The sequence below is a fragment of the Uloborus diversus genome, chromosome 7, assembly GCF_026930045.1.
Source record: "Uloborus diversus isolate 005 chromosome 7, Udiv.v.3.1, whole genome shotgun sequence".
NCBI classification, from domain to species: Eukaryota; Metazoa; Arthropoda; class Arachnida; order Araneae; family Uloboridae; genus Uloborus; species Uloborus diversus.
Window position 1 is genome coordinate 98,429,570 of NC_072737.1, and position 23,831 is coordinate 98,453,400.

At 33.9% G+C, this 23,831-nt stretch overlaps 1 protein-coding gene across 1 annotated transcript in view; it reads right to left on the reverse strand.

Moving 5' to 3' along the window:
* LOC129225715 (uncharacterized protein C1orf112 homolog) overlaps positions 1 to 23,831 on the reverse strand; it is a 140,481-nt gene that overhangs the window by 42,806 nt on the left and 73,844 nt on the right. Inside the window, exons 10-13 of the mRNA XM_054860204.1 lie at positions 21,728 to 21,876; positions 14,648 to 14,716; positions 13,071 to 13,133; positions 10,444 to 10,534 (exon numbers count right to left, since the gene is read on the reverse strand). Coding sequence (XP_054716179.1) covers positions 10,444 to 10,534; positions 13,071 to 13,133; positions 14,648 to 14,716; positions 21,728 to 21,876 — 372 coding nt within the window. The remainder of the gene's footprint in view (positions 1 to 10,443; positions 10,535 to 13,070; positions 13,134 to 14,647; positions 14,717 to 21,727; positions 21,877 to 23,831) is intronic.

The following is a 23,831-nucleotide window of genomic DNA, read 5'->3' on the forward strand; positions in this document are numbered from 1 at the left end:
CGCTGCCGCGAATTATCTGCATTTTCAAAAGTTATTACTTCTTCACGTTTTTAGTTTAGTTGCCAAAATTGTATGTTACATCAAAACTTCATTTTTATGCATCGTATTATCCGCGGATTATACGAATGTTTTTTTTCTTCGGGCTGATTTTAGGATCTGCGGATTATACAGGAAAGCATTTTTATTTGAATAAATGTTTCTGTGGTACATGTGGGGTGTGGGGTATAAGGGCAACGTTAAATCAACAGAAATTTCGAGTTTCTACACAAAAAAATTTTTTTTTTCAATTTGTCCTAACATACAAGTGCTGGTTTACTTTCAGACGCAAGTCGGCACAGGTTACTGTTGTTCAAACTCTATGAAACTTTTTTTCAAAATTGTTTTAACATAAGAGGAAAAATATAAGAAGGTATGTGACTTGAAAAATCAACTTTCATTTTTTGTGAGACACCCTAGTGTGTATGCTCCTTAATTACTTATTTGTTGAAAAGTAGCGAAGTAGCAACTACATTTCAAAAGTAGTTTGTAGTTGCTACATTTTCAAAAAAGTAGTTGTAGTTGCTACATTTTCAAAAAAGTAGTTGTAGTTAACTACATTTGTAACAAAGTAGTTGTAGTTCGCTACAAAAAAAATGTAGTTTTCCAACCACTGGCTCTTTGCACAGTCATTAGACATTTTCCTTTTTCTAACCAACATTTAATATTTAACTAGGCCCTTTAACTACATGAAATAAAATTGTTACAGTTGCTACATTACTAATAATTTTTTGAATATAAAATAGAAAGGAATATTATATTACTTGGGAATGTTATATTAATGTTTTATTTATTTATTTTTCTTTAATTTTTTTTTTTTTTATTTCTAATGTCAGAAAAGGGGGGAAAATAACAAAGTTTTTTATATTTTTAATTGTGTTATTATTAAATGAGTGAAAATTTGAAGAAATACAGAAATAGCAATTCTAGTTCTCATTAGCTGCAAAGCATACTTGAAATTTAGACTCTCAATTAGGACTTCCTGCTCTCTTTCCCAATTCAATTCAGGGCCGTCCAGGGCCAAGGCAGGCAGGCCACTTGTCAGTTTGGAAGACTTGCGCTCCTCCAGGGGCGGTGGCGTGCACAGAAATTTTGGGGCCCATCACAAACGACTTTTCGGGTTCCCCTCCATATTGCTTACCCCTATTTTCACCCCTAATTTAAAAAATATTGGGCCCCCTTCAGGCTTGCGCCCAGGCCAACAGGTTTCTGATAGCCAAAAATGTCTATTTGAGAAATATTCTCAACAATTCGATTTGAAAGCTAAGTGAAAACTAAGTGTAAATGTTTTTACTCACTTGTATTTCTTTAATAATGAAAAGGCAGTTAATCTTGTCCCTTAAAGGACGCTTGTTTCAATTCGCGTACGGGAGAATCAACCTGTAAACATCAGAGCGACTTCGAACGACGTGTTTCGTCAGGAAGAAGGATGTGACGTCAGAGCATGAGCGGAGATGATGTAATCTCCCGATAGCTCCGCGGCAAATCGAATGTTCTGGAAGCATCCAGACTGAGCTCTTACGTAGCCATATCCGGCGTGACGTGCATAGAGTGCGCCGTATTATATAAGCAGGGGGAAATGAGAAGGAAATCACTTCTTCTGCTCGCGTTTCTCATTTTCGACTGACGATAGTCGTATTTTTGAGAGGATCGTTCGCTGTTGTGGCGACGTCCTGCACTTAGGGGATGGCTTTTAGAGTTTCACCATGAGAGTTAGGGACTTAAAATTTTTGAAACATTTTTTAGGATAAGTCAAATTAGGGTGTCAAATGTGTTTTTGAAGATGTTCTTTTGGAACATGAAGGATGTTTTTGAGAGTTGAAATTCCTCATATTTGTTTATACATTTTACCAATGTTATAGTTTTGTATTTTACAGTTGTTAATTATAGGATAATTATAAATAAAATGATTTAGCCATACAACTTGAATTCTGACATTTCATTCACTTGATAGCTACAGGAATGTGAAACAGAAGGCATCTGCTAAACTTAGTGTTTACCTTCCTTGCGGGAGTTAGACAAAATTTGTTAGGTCAACAAGAGGGTTATGGGCCCAGATTGCCCTTCCCTATTCACATTCCATCAGCCTGAAGAAAGTGAATTTGAAGAAGAAATGTTGTTGGATGAAATATCGATTGGAAATTTGGAAATTAATTTTTTGAGCGATCTCATCGAAGCGAAGAGATGAAAGAAGTTCTGAATTGAAAACGATACGAAATTTTTGTCCAGTAAAGAACTATGTCCACCCAAACAGTTAAAATTGAAGAATTGAATGATTCGAATTATGTCGAATGGGCGACAAACCTCAAGTTCCTGCTAATGGACAGGAACTGCTGGAAAATTGTTATTGGTGAAGAAGAAGAACCGATCGAGAACAAAGAGGAAGGAATCACAAAAGCGGATGTTAAAGATTACCATGTTCGGAGGAGAGCAGCAGTTTCTATGATTTTCTTAAATATTGAGCAACGACTTAGGAAGATTATCGAAAATTGTGAAGATCCCCGAGAATCATGGAAAAAGTTGAAATTGTTCTTCTACCCAGATAACAAATGCGCCCGGATGCAGCTGTTCTTGGAACTGCAAAATTCAAAACCTGAAAGAAATGAAAATATTTCCCTTTATGCGGCCCGTTTACAACGATTGTTTGATCGAATTAAGGTTACATATCCCGAATATCCTGAGGACTGTATCTGCTTCCAGCTTTTACAAAACTTGCCTAAAGAATATGATCATCTAGTCCAAGCAATGCTTACAAGGAGTGACCAGGATTTCAAGTTCGAAAAACTGGTAGTGGATCTTGTGATTGAAGAGAACCGCATGGTTTTGAAGACGAAAACTAAGGAGCGGCTTGAGGTGATGACAGTTCATAATCGGCAGCGATGCTACAGATGTGACCGCATTGGACATCTCAGGAAGGATTGCCCAGAGCTGAGACAACAAAATCCCACGACGAACCAGTCCCCAAGTCCAGTCAACGAGAGAGGAAGCACCACAGGACATGGAAATTCTAGGGGAAGATCGAACCAACGAGGAAGGAATCGTCGACGGAGAGGAGCCAGATATAGAAATACAACGGCCAGGCGGAGATCTCCATCAACTGACAGATGTGAGTATAGATCCTTTTTCTTATCAGAGGCAAATTTAAATGAAGTAGGGGTAAAGGAATCGACATGGATTTTTGACACGGCGGCCAGTCATCATTATACCCATAACCGGAACTGGTTTAGGACATTTTCTCCCTTAACGGATGTTCAAATGGCAGTAGCAGTCAAGAAACAGACTTTTCCCATTGAAGGCAGCGGGGAAATTAAAGTTCGTTTCGGAAATAGATCTGTTGTTTTAGAAAATGTCATGTATTCACCGAGGTTAAGGAGAAATATATTGTCCGGACCCAAATTTGATTTGGGAGGTGCTAAATTTGAAGGGGGTGGTGGCTCCGTGAAAGTACTAGATAAAACTTGTAAATTGATTTTTAAAGCAAACTTAGAAAATGGTGTATATATTGTTGATTCTGTAAAATCAAACCAATTGCCTGTTTGTAATACTGATAATGAAAATACTTTTTTAGAGTCCAATCATATAAATATTGAAACCTGGCATAAACGTTTCGGACATATAAATACAGAATGTATCCAAAAGACAGGGAGTTCACAAGCTGTTAATGGTTTACCAGAATTTAAAAATGTTAAAATTAATTGTGACACTTGTAAATTAGGAAAATTCAGAAGAGTGAGTTTTAAACCTATTGGGGATACAAAGTCAGACAGTCCGTTGAACTTGCTTTTTTGTGATGTTTGGGGGCCTTGCAATGTTGAGGGTAGAAATGAAGAACGTTATTATTTATCTGTTATAGATGATTTTTCAAAAAAAAGTTCTCTATACCCTATAAAGTTTAAAAGCCAAGTACCCGAAATTTTGATGAATCATATCATAAAAGCGGAAAATTTTTTGGGAAAGAAAGTCAAGGCTGTAAGGACAGACAACGGAACTGAGTTCGTAAACCATGAGTTAGATGATTTTTTTAAGGAGAAAGGTATACATCATGAATTAACCAATTTCTATTCTCCTGAACAGAATGGGACGGCAGAAAACTTTAACAGAACAATTGCAGATAGTACGCGGGTGATTTTAAAGGAGAGCGGTTTACCTCAGAATTTTTGGCCAGAGGCAATGAAATATTTTACGTACACCTGGAATAGGGTTTGCCATGCCAATCAGACTAAAACCCCATTTGAACTTTATGGGGGGAGAAAACCCTCTATACGGCATCTCCGCGCTTTCGGAACAATATTGTTTGTTGGTGTGCCCAAACAATTAAGAAAGAAATTGGATTTAAAAGCACAAAAAGGTGTTCTCATAGGTTACGCGTTTAATAGAAAAGGGTATAGAATTTATCTGCCCGACAGCAACAAAATCATAGAATCAATAAATGTATCGTTCAAAGAAAACTATTTTTTCCAAACTGACTTTCGAAATGAGTCAAATGAGGAGGAGAATCAAGTTCTATCATGGCCCATGGCACTTCCGCCTGCAACCTTGAGCGAGAATGAAACGGCAAATGAACAGCAGGGTTCAGATTCGACCGATTCTGAAAGCTCGATTGCTAGCGGGGAAAGCGAAACGAGTTCTAAATCTGAGGATTCTGACAGCGAAAGTGGTTTACACCTACGCGATGCAGTTTGGGTGAGAAAAGTAGTGAAAAGACCGGATAGCACACGAAATGATGTATATTATTATGAGAAAGGGGAAAAGAAAAGGTTAAGATCTAAACATGACATTGAAAAGTATTGTAAATTAAAAGATATAAAATACGATCCAGATAAGTTTAGTTTTAAAGGGAAAGATCTAACAGAGGGGCAAGTAAATAATGTGTCTGTAAGCTCAAAGAAAAACAATAAGAATTCATGACTAGAAAAGGAAATTCAAATCCCTAGGACTTACAAACAATCTTTAAAGGTAAAAGAAAGTGCTGAATGGCAAAAAGCAATGGAGACTGAGCTAGAAATTATGCATAGCCGAAAAGTCTGGAATTTGGCAAAATTACCGGAAAATGTTGTTCCAGTAGGGTCTCGCTGGGTTTACACTTTAAAGAAAGATGAGAAAGGGGTAGTTAAATCTTATAAGGCCAGATTGGTAGCAAACGGCATGCATCAGATCAAAAACCAAAATTTTGATGAGACATACAGCCCAGTATGTAATTTTGGAATAATTAGATTTTTCTTTTCTCTGTTAATTACATGTGCAAATTGGTTAAATATACAGTGCGATGTAAAAAGCGCTTACTTATACGCACCAATTGATGACTTGATATATATGAGCCAGCCTCCCGGTTTTGTAACAAAAGGAAAGGAAGATTATTTTTGTAAATTAAATAAGGCTATTTACGGGTTACACCAGAGTGGACGCTTGTGGTTTTATAAATTAGATCAAGTTTTATCACAAATTGGTTTTAAGAAATTTGTATCATGTAACTGTGTATATTTTAATCCTAATGTTCTATTGCTTGTATATGTTGATGATATTGTGATTTTTGGTAAAAAGGAAAGTCATATAAACAGTGCAATTAATTCTTTAAGTAAACATTTTGATTTGAAGGTATTGGGAAGTACAAAGAAATTGTTAGGGGTAGAATTTGAATTAATGGGAAAAGAATTGTATCTACATCAAACTTCCTATATAGAAGAAGTGTATGATCGTTTTAAGAAATTCAAATTCCCATCTACCTCTCTTCCAATAAGTAAAGGCATTGTTTACTCTAATTCTGACTGTCCTAAGACAGAAAATGAAAAGTTTGAAATGACTAAGTTTCCTTTTCGTAATTTGTTAGGATGTTTAGCATTTATAGCCAATAGAACACGACCAGACATTGCATACACTGTAAATTTATTTAGTCAATTTCAGAATAACCCAGGGAAACGTCATTGGGATGGCCTTTTAAAATTGTTTGGATATGTTTATCAATCCCGAAATTTAAAATTAAAATTAAAATGTGGTAAAATCCAAATAGTAGCTTTTTCAGATGCGGACTTCGCATCAAATAAAGATGACAGAACTTCTTTGGGGGGTCAAATAATTATGTTAGACAAAGCTCCTATTGAATGGAGAACTTTTAAAGAACGGAGTGTTAGTTTATCAACTATGGAATCGGAGTTCATAGCATTGACAGAAGCGGCAAAAGAAACATTGTGGTTTGACAGAATTCTGGAAGAATGTTTGAAAAATAAACTTTTAAAGTTCATAAAAATAAAAGCAATTATTTATGTAGACAATCAAGCTTCTTTGGATTTTGTAAAATCACCAATTGAAAATCACAGGAGTAAACATATTGATGTGAAATTATTTTTTATTCGTGACTTGATTGCTAAAGATATTTTTACTGTTTCATATGTAGAAAGTAAATCTAACTTGTCAGATATTTTCACGGAGCCACCAACCCAAAACGACTTAAAATTTTTCCAAGAAATTTTTTTCAATTCAAGAGATTAATCTATTGTAGAAAGTGTTTGTAATTTTTTGATAATCATTTTTCGATGATGAGCAGTCATTTGTGAAAAACGCGTGCAGAAAGTCATTTTTTATGTTTTTGTTAAATTTTTTTAGTATGGATTGTCAACTTAAATTAATGTAAAAATGAGCTTATATACTTCTGTTTTTATTTTTTTTTGATCAAAAATGAAGCTTGAACTTATATTCAAAACTGTTTATTATGATTATAAATATTATACAATTGTTGTTAAATTGCTGATATTAGAACAGTTACTTGTGGTTTTTATCGTTATTTTTCAGATTAAATCTGATGTCTGTCCACCAACATGAGCTTTTGTCAACTGCGTTTTTTTAAGATCAGTAACATTTTGTGAAGATACGATTGTGACTGAGAATTTTTGGACTGAATATGGTTGAACTTTTTTTTTCTCTAGGACTCCTATAGGACTTTAAAAATTGTGTTTTGTGATATTATTGTTGTGATGTGCAAATGTTGTTTTACTTAAATTCAAGAAGAATATTAAGTGTTTGTTTTTACAAAATGTTGAAACTAACGAATTTTTGAAACGATAAAAATTAATTGACGTGAGATTTAGATTTAAAAATTTACTAATTTTTTTGAGTGATAAATTGTCTTTAAAGAAATTTTGAAGAGTGAGAATTTTTTTTGGAAATTTAAATCAGATAATGCTTGAAATTAAATGAATATGTGAGATCAAATGAATTGTCGAGAAGGGAGGGCATTGATAGCCAAAAATGTCTATTTGAGAAATATTCTCAACAATTCGATTTGAAAGCTAAGTGAAAACTAAGTGTAAATGTTTTTACTCACTTGTATTTCTTTAATAATGAAAAGGCAGTTAATCTTGTCCCTTAAAGGACGCTTGTTTCAATTCGCGTACGGCAGAATCAACCTGTAAACATCAGAGCGACTTCGAACGACGTGTTTCGTCAGGAAGAAGGATGTGACGTCAGAGCATGAGCGGAGATGATGTAATCTCCCGATAGCTCCGCGGCAAATCGAATGTTCTGGAAGCATCCAGACTGAGCTCTTACGTAGCCATATCCGGCGTGACGTGCATAGAGTGCGCCGTATTATATAAGCAGGGGGAAATGAGAAGGAAATCACTTCTTCTGCTCGCGTTTCTCATTTTCGACTGACGATAGTCGTATTTTTGAGAGGATCGTTCGCTGTTGTGGCGACGTCCTGCACTTAGGGAATGGCTTTTAGAGTTTCACCATGAGAGTTAGGGACTTAAAATTTTTGAAACATTTTTAGGATAAGTCAAATTAGGGTGTCAAATGTGTTTTTGAAGATGTTCTTTTGGAACATGAAGGATGTTTTTGAGAGTTGAAATTCCTCATATTTGTTTATACATTTTACCAATGTTATAGTTTTGTATTTTACAGTTGTTAATTATAGGCTAATTATAAATAAAATGATTTAGCCATACAACTTGAATTCTGACATTTCATTCACTTGATAGCTACAGAAATGTGAAACAGAAGGCATCTGCTAAACTTAGTGTTTACCTTCCTTGCGGGAGTTAGACAAAATTTGTTAGGTCAACAGTTTCCCTTCTCTCCCCCCTGTCCTCCTCCCCCTAAAACTCTTATAAAACTTACACTGTACCGATTTTGAGCCGGGGACTCACTAAGGGGCCCTAAATTTTCGATTAGGTTAGTATCTGGTTATCACGATGTGCCAAATTCAGCTCCTTGATACATCCTGAGTAAAAAAATGCAAAAATCATGATACTCACGTTTCTGTAGCATATTTTTCAAGATAAATTTTTATGACTGATATGTTCCATGTCTCTTGCCATTTATTTAATACTGAATTCAGTATTTTTGGAAGTTCTTCTGTTATTGATTGTTTTTATCTTACTTCTACTGCATACTGTTAATATCTTAAGCATGAGAAAAAAATTCCACTTTCTCTACTATATTTCATTTTATGCACTACTTGTGATTGAAAAAAAAGTTTGTTCTGAGAAATATTTTGTTACATTTATTTTCAACTTAAAACGGGTGTGTCTTAAAAAGTTATAATCATTTTGTAAGACTGCAATCAACCTCTGAAAAGTATCAAGTTTTAGTTTTTGAAATTCCTTGAAAAGTTCTTCAATTTTGTCTCTAATCAAGAAAATAAAGTATGAATTTTCCAAATGGCCAGAATATTACTCTTTTGTTCTTATTTTCTGAATCTCTACACCATTTTTTTAAAACTATTTTATACAATTTTATACTGTAGGGCATTTGGTGAAAAGAGGGAGGGGATGTTGGAGAAGTGATCAAAAACAAACTACATTAAAAGTCGATATGAGCAAATGACAATGTGCTTCTCTTTTCTCCTCTCTCATTTTACCTCTCTATTGATTAATGTCAACAATTTGTCGAGCAAGCAATTTTTATTTTGATTGATCTTGATTTGCAAAAGAATGCATAATTTTTAAAAGACTTTGCTTATTTTTCTTCATATTTTTTTAGTCTCAATTATTCCATATAAGTCCTCAAAATACAGATTTTTATACCCTTTTTTCAAAAAATTTCCCGGAGGGGGGGGGGGGGGAACCCCCATACCCCCTGAAATTGTGGATGTTCGATCTTGTGCCATTCCCACATGTAATTGTTTTGATGAAAAATATTGTTCTGAAAATCTTTGCTAAGTGGAGAAAATGCATGGGTTGCCGAAATATATTTTAAACAGAGAGAGGGGGGTAAGAAAAACATTTTAATGCTGAGAGAGATACAAAGTAATGCGATGAATACGCACACCAGAAGTTATAAATGTTTGAACGTAAAAATCATAAGTAAATCAAAGTTTGATCAAAAGATGCAGGAGGCATCTTTAAAATAAAATTAAGTGGAATTAATAAGACCTAAGGTATCACAGAAAATTACCACATCTGTTCAAAATGTTAAAAGTTCTTTTTCTGGGGCCACAGATGCTTGTGTTTCGAGAAAAGAAAAGTATTAGGCTGGAAATTGAGAACTTTACAATGGGGAAATCCAAGCAAATAATCGTGTTTGGCAAAGGAAAATTGGAAGAAAGTATTACTACAATATGTTTATCAATAATTAAAATTTAAAATGAGGATAGGGACATAGCTAAACTGAGGGTAGAGTGGAGAACTAAAAATACTTTTTTTTTATGTCCCCAAAGCTGGCCTGGAAGTGACTTTTTAAAACATCGGTTTTAAAAACAATCTGAGAAAACATTCTCAAACTGCATCCCTTGGCCTAACGTCATAATGTGACGTTTATTATTCGTAATGATATTTTTCGCAACTTGGGTTTATTTTAATGCCAGATTCTTTAATTGTAGCACAACGTATTATCAAGATTTTTAATACACCTCAGCATTGTTGGTGTTCAGTGACAGAGTCCAAAACATCAAATTCATAGGAAATGAGGAGGGCAGTATAGGCAATTCATCAAACCAAGACCTGAGCACCTTAACATGGAGTTTGAAGCAAGTTTTAAATTTAACTTTATTTTAAACTGTAAGCAAACGAAAATGCTTTATGAAACAAATTTTTTGACTAATGCTTGATTATAGCATTCCATGCTTCTTTGCTTTCAACCGGTTTTCAGGTGGACTCGTCCAAGGACAAGTGCCAGGTACACTATATCAGTTTCCAAATCATTTTTCAGGAAAATTTTTCTTTTCAATTCATGCAGCACTGCAGATAAACAAACTAAATTAACCACTTATGCCCAGTTTGAATGGTTGAACAAAATATTCAGTACTGACCATTTTGGTTAGAATTTTATTCGAATATCCAATGTTAGACAGAATATGGTAGCCGCTGCATCCCTATATGTTACTTAAAATTATAAACGTTTCACAAGAAAAATACATGCAATTTCAAGATCAGAAATGGCAATTTTCAATTGATACATTTTTAACAAACATACCCATCTTCTTGTTGAATAGGAATTGCTAATTCACCAAATGCAGAATCAGGAATCTTTTTGGACACCAGCTTGACAAGTTCTGCTGGTTTACCTAAGAATTTTTCATAGCAAATATTTAAATCAATACTTGGATACAGAAAAAAAAAAAAACTTTTCTGATTGAAACCTTATGTCCTACTGAAGTTAAATAACATATCTTATTTTATCTTATAAAACGAAAGTAACTTGAGTAGAATACTATCACATATTGCAGAAAATATTTACTCAGTAGAGATCACTTAATGTGATCACATTGAAGAAAAGTGATTTGATAACAGTAACCAAATGATTATAATAAACGATAACAGTTGAGTACTGGTAAAAAAGGTACTTTTATATATTAACTAGTAAAAGCAATGTTGATTTCTACAGGCACTTATGCATTAAAATGCGGCAACTTTAACTTATTGGTCGTATTGAAATAAAAATGAATGTACTGACAAAAAAAAAAAAAAAAACAAAGAAAATATATCAAATAACTTGTTTCAACAGTAGGTCCTATCACAATTGTAATTGCAAAAACCATAGTTTGAATTCAAGATGTCAAAATTCAAATTAAATATATTCCAGAGGCTATTGGATATAGTCCAGAGTTTATTAAATATATCCCAAAGACCATCAAACATATAGTCCATAAGCCATTGGATATACTCCAGAGGAGTTTATATAATAAGCATCTTTACTAATAATAAAGCTCAAAGTCTCTCTGTCAGGATGTCTGGGACGCACATAGCACCTAGACCGTTCGGCCGATTTTCATGAAATTTGGCAAAGTTATTTTGTAGCATGGGGGTGTGCACTTTGAAGCGATTTTTCGAAAATTCGATTTTGTTCTTTTTCTATTTCAATTTTAAGAACATTTTCCGGTGCAAATTTATCATAAGATGGACGAATAAATTACGAAATTATCATGATGTAGAATGGGAGAACGAATGAACATAGCCAATTGGCGAGAAATTCATCATCTATTATTTGTAAATGAACGAATATGCGAACCAAATGACCTTTCAATTTTCTACTACGGGCAAAGCCGTGCGGGAACCACTAGTAGAAAAATAAAAAGAACCAGAATTCACTTACAGTCAAGTGAGTAAAATAAGCAATTCTTGGTTATTCAAAAAACCTATCATTTCAAATTGCTTCTTAACTATGAGTACATTGTAGAGTTGAATTGTGCACACACATTAATCTTATACATATAAAATCTGAGTATCTATCTATCTATCTATCTATGTCCAAGCTTCTTCTCCCGAACGACAGTGAACTGACCATCGAACCAGGTATCGATGGATTCGTAATCTTCCCGTCTTCATGTTTGGCTATTTAACATAATCCTCTGATAATAAATAGCGGAGATATCAATTAAAAACTATTAATTATGACTCTTAGATTTCAAAATCAAATCCCTATTTTTCGAAGGCTTTCCTCCATTCAAATTATTATTCAGTGCTTCATCTCAACTTTCCGCAACAACGCTTTTATTAAAATGTATAGCGGTGAAGAAAATCATTGAGATGAAAGATCTGTTGCCATTTTTTTTTCTCGAATAAGAACAGGTAAAACTCTTGTTTTTGTTTAGAGGCTTTTCCTGTAATCACAGGGGATTTAAAATGTTTACTTTTTGGGAGTTTTCCGCAATCTGCCGCAAAATTTCGCTGGCCTTTTTTTTTTTTGGTTCAAGTCTGAGTATTGAACTCGCGTCACTTGACATAACTTATATTTTCGAGGTGGACCGTGCACGTCGTAAAGTAAATGAGTGATTTACATGCAGTTTATTTTTAGTAACCTAACCTTAGTTAAACCTTGCTTTACGCGCATTTATTTATTTCTTAACGCGTTAGAAACTAGTGTCAGTGTACTACAAAAGCATCAACTGGACTGCTCTTACATTTTTTAGGTAGCCCGTGCAACGCCGGGCACGCAGCTAGTGTATTAATAAAAGTTTAAATTTCAAAGTTTCATAAAATTATTTCATTTTTCACAGAAATGTTCTTAAAGTTCCCTGTGAAAAATCCTGGACAGACTGGACCTGTATACTACATCTTCCAGTATACAAAACATCTTTGAGGAAATATAATAACAGAGTCAGTATTTCTCAAGCAGTACATAAATGTTTGTTAACAATTTGAATACAACATGAATTAATGATATCAAAAATGAAGCTAGTTAACATTACATTTGGTTGCTTCTAATATTCAATTGCATTCTCTTACTGCATTAATTTCTTAGTTACATTTATTATTTGTATGATATTCTACTTAATTTAAACATTACGTCATTCTGAATTTGCAAGTTGAAAGTTGAATTTTACTTGAAATTTTGTGGTTTGCAAGAAAGTTTAATAATAACATTTCTAACTAAACTTACATTTTGGAAACACAATTTAAATGTTTTCTGAAAATGTAAAGGATTACAAGCAATTACAGAAATAATTTTTTCAGTTTTTCAGTGAAAATATTTCCCCAGACACTCAATAAAAGTAGGTTTAGAAACTTTTTTTTTTTTTTTTGTGATATGTTTTTCATTTTAAAATACATTTAAAAATAAAATCGAATCTGGCAAGCAACATTTTTATAGAAAATACTTACAATTTTGAAGAGTTCCAAAGAACATTTGCAAAAATTTTAGAAAGTTGAAATCTTCAGTGGAAGCTAAAAATAACAATCAAGCAAATTATTTTGATAGTATTTAAAATATCAATGCATTAAAAAGCTATGAAAAATCAAGTGTTTTGCACAAATACTACTTGTTTCTATTGCAAAATATATGTATATAAGAGGGCTGTTAGAAAAGTATCCAACTTCATTTTTTTTTGTGAGTGTGAAAACCCAATAGATATGAACCAAGCACTTTTGCATGAGCTGACATTGAACCTTTGAACAAGCATGAATTTTTTCCTGTCTGTCAATAGAGTCAGTTGCTGGCAAACAGACTTTGACTCCCGTAGTTTGTAATACTCTCTTTGGATATTTTAATTTTAAGGAAAATGACGGAACGGCCCCTGCAGGAATACTGCACAAATTTTGAAAGAAACTGGGCAACAGCCAAGTGGAAACCACTCAGAAGATGCACACAGCTTTCAGTTACGATATTCCAGCAATTTTCTTGCACATGGTTTAGACGTTTTGACGAAAAAACACTCTGATGATTCAACGAGCTCCTTACTCTCCTTATGAGCCCCTGCTACTTCTGGCCGTTCCCTAAATTAAATAGGCGATCGAATGGTACGAGATTTCAGACAAGAGAAGACATTATGACTTCAACGAGAACTGAGCTAACCTTCGTTCTGAAACAGGACTTCTCGGAATGTTTCCAACAATGACAGCACTTTTGAAAGAATCATGGGGAGTCCTAAGGGTTTCTTCAAAGGAAATTAGGTTTCCAATACTTCAGATTTGCCAGTTTTTCTTCTTTGGCCAAAGGTTAGATACTTTTCTAACAGACCTTGTATTTATATATTATTGATGACTAAAAGAAATTCAACCGCCAAAAGGACTTCTCAGTCCATTCAGAAAACTACCCATTCTGTACCCATTCAGAAAACCTGACTATATATTTTTTTAAGGCTACAAAGAAAAAATTTTCAGACACAAGTGAAAACATTACCTCACAGGTAGGATGACTTATCCTCATTTCCAGCTAGTAATTTTAAGAAATGGTGATCAGAAAGTCTCTCAGCGAGAATTTGATCCAAAAACACAAGCAAATATGATTTTACCAGTTCATTTAATATGAATACAGCAGCTTGCCCAAATTGTATTTCAATAGTTTAATGGAAGATTTTAATTGATGTTAATACACCTTACTTGTTTTCCCGACGCCGAGTGATAAGGAGTGTCCTTATCCTCTCTAGTACTACATGTAAATTAATTCCTAACTATAGGGGAGAAGAGGAGACAGATAGTTTCAAACTCTTCTAACATCTTTTCTAGGATATTGTGCCAAAATGATGAAATTTTCTTTTCAAAAATAAAGAGTTGTCTTACACATGGGTTTATGATTTTCCTCCCAATTTTTCTCCTGAAAGGGGTCAACTTATATGCTAGTATCTACAATACTTTAATAAATACAAAATTGCAACAGGTTAAAGTTAGATACATTCAACTGTAACAAGTATTTAAAAGCAGATTACCAATGAAAATGTACAGAAGAAGCAAATCATTACCTTCAAAATTAGGTAAACAAGCTAGTTCAACCATGCAAGAAGCTAAATTGCAATCATTGCCATCCAACCCTAAAACAAAAGAAATTAAATGTTAGTATATCAATACAAAATTAATCTAAACAAAATAAATTATTCATGAAGATTTGTTTTTTTTTTTTGAAAATCTATTCATTTCATATGTGGAATTACACTGGTGTGCAAAAATTAAGGACGAAGTCGAAAAATTAGCATATCAGTTGAACGAAGAGGCAGAGCGGACAGAAAGACCAATCAGGAGATTAAGTAAGGTGATGTACGGTAGCACATGCGCAGATATGCAGGCGTCGCAGCGTTCCTATATTTTCCTATATTTCTGAAAAAGTTCCTATTTTCCTATAATTCCTATATTTTCTTATATTTTCAGTTTCCGATTCCTTTTTTTTTTTACTTTTCCCCTCGACTTTTAGCTACTGCCTTTTTCGCGAGCCACGTGCAGCCGCCATTTTATCTTTCCTACTGTGCAGGGCTCCCAAATGGTTCGCTTTTCCCGCCAAAGTCCGTGTTTTATGGTAAAGTCCGCTTTAGACTTTTAACATTTTGGTCCAATTAGTTCGCTTTTATATTTTGTTTTTACTTAAATATCAGATTTTAAAAGTTTTTCATTTCGTTAAAAGTTACTTTTCTCCCAAGCACGCCGCCGCAGCGCGTGTTAAACAAAGTTTGTACACCCATGAAAAACCTTGAAAAGTTCTTGGGGAAAAAAAAAGGTCACACATACACATTTTCTAGTGTTTGAAAACCTTGAAAAAGTATAAAAAGTTTCTTTATTGCTTGAATTTATTTATTGCTTGGATTGTGCTGGTAATTCTTTTAAAAATATTTCATTAGTGCAATTTTCTGAACATATATATTCGATATGATTTATCGCAAAAAATTGCTTTCGTGTTTGAGGTTTCAATCCTTTTGCATCTTGTTAATATTTTGATGCTTTTTGCAATCCAAAGTGATTTTGACATGTGCTTACCTTAGTTTAGCTTATTTTTCGTTTAATTTCAATCATTAACGAAGGAATTATTTTGGAAACCATGGCAACATTGAACTTACTCGGCTCGGACTTCGCGGAAAAATGCTTCTCGCTTTTGAAATTTCAATCCTTTTGCATCTTGTAAATATGTTGATGTTTTCCACAATTGGAAGTTATTTTAGCATATGCTACTTTAGTTTAGCTTATTTTTCGTTTAATTTTAATAATTAACCAAGGAAATATTTTGGAAACCATAACAATAAATTGAGCTTATTCGGACTTCGCTGAAAATTGCATCTCGCGTTTGAAATTTCAATCCTTTTGCATCTTGTGAACATTTTGATGTTTTTGACAATTGGAAGTTATTTTGACATATGTTTCTATAGATTAGCTTATTTTTCGTTTAATTTCAATAATTAACGAAGGAATTATTTTGGAAGCCATGGCAACATTGAACTTACTCGGATTTCGCGGAAAAATGCTTCTCGCGTTGGAAATTTCAATCCTTTTGCATCTTGTAAATATTTTGATGTTTTCCACAATTGGAAGTTATTTTGACATATGCTACCTTAGTTTAGCTTATTTTTTGTTTAATTTCAATAATTAACGAAGGAAATATTTTGAAAACCATAACAACATTGAGCTTATTCAAACTTCGCGGAAAATAATTTCAATCCTTTTGCATCTTGTAAACATTTTGATATTTTTGACAATTGGAAGTTATTTTGACATATGCTACTTTAGATTAGCTTATTTTTCATTTAATTTCAATAATTAACGTAGGAATTATTTTGGAAACCATGGTAACATTGAACTTACTCGAACTTCGCGGAAAATTGCTTTTAATGTTTGAAATTTCAATCTTTTTGAATCATGTAAATATTAAAATATTTTGCCCAATCGAATGTTATTTTCCCATATTCCAACTTAGATTAGCATGTTTTAGGTTTAATTTAGTAGAAAATAAATAAATTTATTTTATGGGAAGCATGCCAACATTGAACTTGGTTCCTGAAAATTTGCTTCTCTGAGCTTTCAATCGTTTTGCATCTTATAAATATTTTTATATTTATGGCAATTAGAAGTTATTTTGACATGCTCGTCAGATTAACTCGATTAAATTTTTACTTAAATAACAAAAAATTAATATTTTTTGTGTTGTTTAATTCAAGTTTGTTTAGTTTTCCAAACTTAATTTTGATTATTATTAGCTTATTTTCGGTTATTACTGTTTTTTTTTTTGTGTGTGAGAGGGTGATGAGTATTAAATTTAAACAATTGAGCACATAACATTTTAAAGTAGCGTCTGTATATGAAACAAAGTTGAATTATGTAATTATATGAAGTTGAATTTGTGTACATCATTTCATTGTCATGATGCCTGCTGCTGTTGTTGTTGTGTTCCAGGTAGGCTGGGAATTTGGGGTGCGCTACTTCACTTTTCCAACTGCACCGTCATTTGGTGTGAAGTCCGACTTCTACAGTACACACATGCCATAAGGACCCGTTTATAGAGGACAAGGACAGGAGAGAGAAAGTACGTCCATGCAAGAGCCGGGATTCGAACCCAGACCTTCCTGTCACAGTCAGACTTCTCTGACCACTAGACAAGGCAGGCGGCATGATGCCTGCTAAAGGGGGGAATTTGTCCCCCCCCCCCCCCCCATAAAAGTTCAAAGCACTCATGGCCCTGCAATCATGGATTATTTTTTTTAATGCAAGCTTTATGATTCTTGAAAATATACTTTGAATATGAAAATTGCAAAACTATGCCTCATGTTATCTGCTTCTCTTTGTGATTGAGAATTTCAGACATTTTTAGGGAAACTTTCAATACAGTAGATCTGTTTGGTGTGTGATAGATTCATATTGGTGCAGAAGGGATATAATGCTATTAAGAAGCATTACAAGACAGAAAAACACAAAACTATAGAAAGATGAAGCACAGCTTCATCTATCCTTCAGTGAGACTACCAGCATCCCTGGTTCAATTCAAAATGTATCATTACGCCCATTTAGTTCTAAGGAGGCTGCCTTAAGTGCTGCGCTAAGTGAATCCCCCCCCCCCTCCCATCCAAATGTTTGTGTAAATAATGATATTATTCAATGGATAAAAAGATCAGTTGTGCAGAAGGTGATAAAGGAATGGTATCATTAAAAATCAGTATTATGGTTAATTAACAAATTATTTTGAGGGATTTAGCAGCAGGCAGCTAATTTGTCTTGTGATGCTTCCTTGGGTTTAAATGAATGGTCCTCTTTAGTTTTCTTTTTGATTGAAAATGGTCCTTTTTTACCCTTTTCTAAAACTAAAATGTGTTTGGAGCCCTGAATTAGTTTCTAGAAAAGTGAAATTTTATCTGCACAATTGCATTTGATCCTCATTGATTTGGAGGCTTTGGTATGAACTTAAAGAAACAATTTTGATTACTAAAATGCAGTTTCCTAACGACTTCTCATTTATTTATTTTGAAATAATTTAAAAACCTATTTTAACTTAAATTTTCCAAAATGCATGTTTTTGTAAACAAGTGCAAGGTTCTATTTATTAATTTTTTTATGAAAGTAGTAAAAACTAACCCCCCCCCCTCACTTTTTGTACTTTAAAACTTTGGGACAGTGGTGGCCACCAAGTTTTTTAGGTCTGGATTATTTTGCTTTAATGACCAAATATTTCTAAATCAAATATATATTTTACTGGGTGTCCTTGAAAGTCATGGGAAATCGTGGATTTCAACTATGATCGAATTTGGTACTGAAAAGTCAGGATTTTCAGGGAAAAAAATGGTCAAAAAGTATCATATCAGAGATTTTTCTGAAAAAAAAAAAAAAACATACAGTATACAGTAAAACCTGTGAAGTTGACCACCCTTGTAAGTTGACCACCTGTCAAAGTCGACCACTATTTTCAGGCACAGAATTAGATCTATATCATATAATTCAACCTCTATAAGTTGACCACTAAAATAGTGCACCGCAAGTGGTCAACTTACACAGGTTTCACTACATTTAAATTTTTAATTTGCATACATTTAAATTTTTACCTGATCACTTTTTCCAGAAAAGAAAAGGAAATTCACAATAATTTCTTTTTCGCAAAAATAAAGAAAATTCACAAAAAATATTTGCTTTTTCACATAACGGGGCTTAAAAAATGAAACCTGGATTGACCCCTGATATTACTGTGTGACATGCTGACATGTGACTTTGATTTCAGCATAGCACATGTTTCAACAACATATAAAATTTTAAGTTTGGCTTTTACTGCATTGTCAAGTGATAACATAATTAGAACAGAACTTTTATTCATGAATTTCATTCTGGAGCACAGCTTGCCCATCGCAGTATCGGATCATGCAAAATCTTTCATTAAAAATTAGATTAGTGACACAACTATTTTAAGAAAGATTTGTGATCATCTACAAAAAGTTTTTTTTATTTTTGAAGAAGTATGCCTTAATATGTTATTTAGTACAAATTACAGTTTTACGCTCTTTTACTGTTTGTAAAATTGATTTTGTGTGTATTTTTAAACTTATTTATGCGTATGTATTGCACTTATGTCAGGTAGTGTTATTACATGTTTTTAATAGAATAGTAGTATTGCATTTTGAAAAAAAAATGTCATACTGGCCAGCTTTGTTATAAAAATTCTTGTATATCCTTTTTTTTTTTCAAAATGTTCCTATATTATTTCGAAAAATTCCTATATTGTTTGCAGAAAATTCCTATATTTTCCATTGAATTCCTATATTTTTTTCAGAAAATTCCTATATTTTTCTAGATTTTTGTTGGCAAATGTCACTTTTATCCCTGGTAATGAGGGAGTGTCTGAGTAGTATAAAGCATGTTGTCGGTGTAAGATCAGTATTTCTGGCAAAGAGATTGCACTCCGTACAGCAGTTAAAATCACACCGAGTTGGTGCCTCAGCGAGAAATGGCAAATAATCAATCTGTTAGACAACATCTGGATGCTTTTACCCGAGGTCGAATTATTGGAAAGTTGGAGGAAGGACGCAGTGTGACAAGTGTGGCTGCAGAGTTTGGAATTGCTCACAGAATCGTTTCACGACTTTGGAGACAATTTCAAACTACAGGAACAGCTATCCGGGGGTTCAGTAGTGGTCGTCCACGAGGAACCACCCCCGCTGATGACCGGCATATTGTCTTACAGGCCAGAAGAAACAGGTGGCAGACAGCGGGAGAAATCGCTAGACACACGACACAGGCGACTGGACGACCGATATTGAGTTTTACTGTGGCCAGAAGACTGCACGGTGGTGATCTGTTTGCACGACGCACTATGCGGTGTGTACCTCTAACGCTTGCCCATCGGAGAAGACATTCTCTGTGGTGCCGGGAACACCGGAATTGGAGATACAATGAATGGGGACGAGTACTCTTTACAGATGAGAGCAGATTCAGTCTGAGTAGCGATTCTCATCGCATACTCATCTGGAGAGAGCGGGGAAGCCGCAATCATCCCTTGAACATTATTGAAAGGGACAGGTATGGAGGTCGCGGTGTTCTCGTTTGGGGAGGCATTATGCTTGGTAGTCGTACAGACCTTCACATCTTCGACGCAGGTTCAGTCAACGGGACCCGTTATTGTAACGAGATTCTTCTTCCATATGTGCGTCTTTTTAGAGGCGCTATGGGTCCGCAGTTCCTTTTCATGGATGACAATGCACCATGTCATCCCACAGTAGCTGCCGAACAGCTCTTAGAGAGTGAGGATATTGAACACATGGATTGGCCGGCACGATCTCCGGATCTCAATACCATCGAGCATGTATGGGATTTTCTAGGCAGAAGCTTGGCAGCTCGTACCTTATCACCAGTAACGATTCGGGAGCTTCGATTGGCGCTGCAAGACGAATGGGCAGCAATGCCTCAACAACTCATTAACACCCTCATTCTCAGCATGGGCAGACGCTGTGAAACCTGCCTAGCAGTCGGGGGAGATCATATCCCCTACTAAAGACCGGATGTTTCTTGCTGGACACCCATCACAGGGATGTTTCGGTCTTCAGTCGCATTGCGCTCCATGCTACTTTTTCAATAAAGCTTCTTTTTATCCCTCTGATTTCTCTTTTAGTAAGTGTTGCTTACATTACACATGTCCTTACGTATTGGGGATCTTACGGTATTAAATGTTTTGATTTGGAAAGCTTTTGTACAAAGTTATATTGAAAAAACCGTCTCGTCCTTAATTTTTGCACACCAGTGTATAGAATCTGGCATCTACACTACAGGGCGGTTTTCCATCACAGCAAGTTATCATCATTGGCTCTAATAAAGAAAATATCGAGTTTTCATTTTGATAAGGGTTGCTACTTTAACAGGAGAAAGAAATTTCCTAATTTTCTTTGGTTTCCTAGACAACTTTTTAAAAGAATTCCAGTCCAACAGTATATAGAGCATATATATTGTTATTATCATGAAAAAAGAATATGCTACATTGTAAAATTGAAGAAAATGCTACATCAACCCTAGCTTACAACTACAGTCAGACCTCCATATATCGAAATGGCATCTTGCAGAGAAAGACTTCCGTATATAGAAATTTTGATAAGTAGAAGGGAGCTTAGGTTTATCGTGATTACTCCGCAAACATTTAAGTTAAATCTAATTTTACATACAACCCTCCATTTCTAATTTATTTGAGAATTTTATTAGAGGAAAGTTAAATATTAAAAAAGAATTAATAAGAAAAAATATTGTTTATTACTTTTGGACAAACAGTATTCCAGAGATAGGTTACAACCAACAATAAACAATTCTATAAAGAAAAAAAAACTACGAATATCTTGTTGCACAGGCAGTTTTACAAAAAGTTCACCAAAAGATGTTTGCATTACCAGAACAAAAAGTCTGAATCAGTAGTTTGAAAAAACTGTCTCTCCATCAGCAAAAATGGAGGAGAAAATGATGAAAATTTTAGGATTTTAAGACCAAGTTCATAATATTAAGAATTTTAGGACAGTTTTCAAAAAATTAGTAATTTTAGGAAAATTAGGACAATTCCTACCCCTGTATAAAAAGAACAGATATTAAAAATAAATAAATAAACATACCTTCTTGATTTCTGAAGACATACTTCAGAAAAGATTGGCTTTGCTTCAGAAGTGAGGTAAGTTGCTTGGGTACTTTAGGTATAACATTTTGAATGTGGAACAAAATTGTTGTTTCTGCAGGTTTTTTTGAAGAACAGAAAATTAATATGCTGGAGAAAAAGAAGAAAAAAGGAACATTATTCATTTTATAGAGCAGTTGATTATGGGGAATGTTAAATACTTCATCAAAACCAATGCAACTCTTAAAGTATTATTTCAAACAGTGGATTCAGGGCTCATAGCAAGTGGAAAAGAATATATAGGAGTTAGAAAGGAAAAATATAGGAGTTTGGTAGCAAAATATATAGGAGTTTAAAAGGGAAAAAAAGGAGTTTGGTAGAAAATATACAGAAATTTCGAAAAAGTATAGAATCTGTTGTTGTTGTGTCCAATCCTTCAGGATCTAGCGACAGCTAGATCAAATCCATAATTCCATGCACCCTCGCAAAGTCGAGCACCAGGAGTGGGTTGTCGCGGACATCCTCAAGAGTGAGCCCCAAGCAATCCAGTAGGTGTTGCGGGGAGGCCGGCAGCAAATGGCACTTGGGACACGTTGGGAAGACTTTACGGCCGGATTCAAATGACATGCATTTCAGGTGCCCAAGTATAGAATCTAGTATGTTTAAAGTACCGTACAAAAAAAAAAAAAAAAAGAGCGCCATTATCAATACAATTCCATAATGCATGAAGTGATAGTAATGTGAAGAGTAACAGATGTGAGAGCAAATGAATTTTTGTACTCATAGCCACTTATATAAATCATGTTTGTTTCAAACAATTTAGATTCAATTAAACAAAATTGTGTGTGCATTTTTTGTTTTATTTCTAAACGTAGAATTTTACATACAATTTAAGAGAACTTTAAATTAAGTTTTTAGTCAAAGGAGATATCATTATAAGTATACTACTCACTCAAAATATTCATTTGCTGATTATTTAAAGAATTTTATCGCAAAACAGTATGAAAAAGAAATTACAAAATTCAGATTATAACTTATATGCTTCGAAAAATGCATCTCTTATTGATTGCTAGAATTGTGTAAGAATTAACTTGGACATTATCTTTTTAACGTTATAAATCTACCGTTAGTCCTGGGTATCGGTACCTCATTGCTTCAATGCTAACACTAACAATGAGAAAGGCGAGAGCATAAAGTCTCATCGACTCCATGTCTCTCTTCGTCTCACTGGTTTTGTTGGACTTTTCCCGAGAAAACCATCATAAATAAAGTGCAACACTCTGCCTCCCCTCCATTTCACTACTTACAGAAAAAAAAAACTAATTTTACTAAATGAAGCCAAGGAAAAAAGACTGCGCTAATGCATCACATTTGCAGGAAATGGTCAGTCTCATACGCTTGATTCATTATAGCGGCATGTTTGATTCAAATATTCAGCAATTTTTTAACGTTAAAACTAGATTTTGCTTTGTTTTTGAGGATTTAATCCATTAAAATAGCTGATTCAATTACCTGGCACTCATTGTAACGGCATTATAGACTGATTCCTGAAATTCTTGAAAAATCTACACACAAAAAAAGAACAAATTTGAAAAAAGCAGACAAAATCCTATAAAATGGCTTTGTTCATCAAGTTAGTTACATTTTTTAGCAAGCTACAAGCTTTGAAACATTGGAAGTACTCAAAGGTGAGTTGATACCAAAATCTATACACAGCATTTTCAAAAACAACCGTTTGAGCTACCACCATTCATTTGAACTACATGAGATAAAATTAAAAGCTTTCAAAATCTTTTCAGCTGTACACTTAAAGTTAACATGACTTACTATTACAATTAAAGTTAAATCATTAAAATGAAAAAATAATTGAAAACAAGTTAAAAGTTGCAAGTAAAATCATATATATTTTGTATATTTCATAAAAATAAAATTATTTAAACAGAAGTTTAGTACGTATACCAACATCGATAAAGCAGAGGAGAAAGCAGAAAAAATGGATCAAAGGTTTTTGCATTTTTGGGTAGCATTTAACATCTGATGAAAAAAATATAGGAGTTAGTGAGTAAATATAGGAAATATAGGAGAATATCTGACAAATTGTGGAA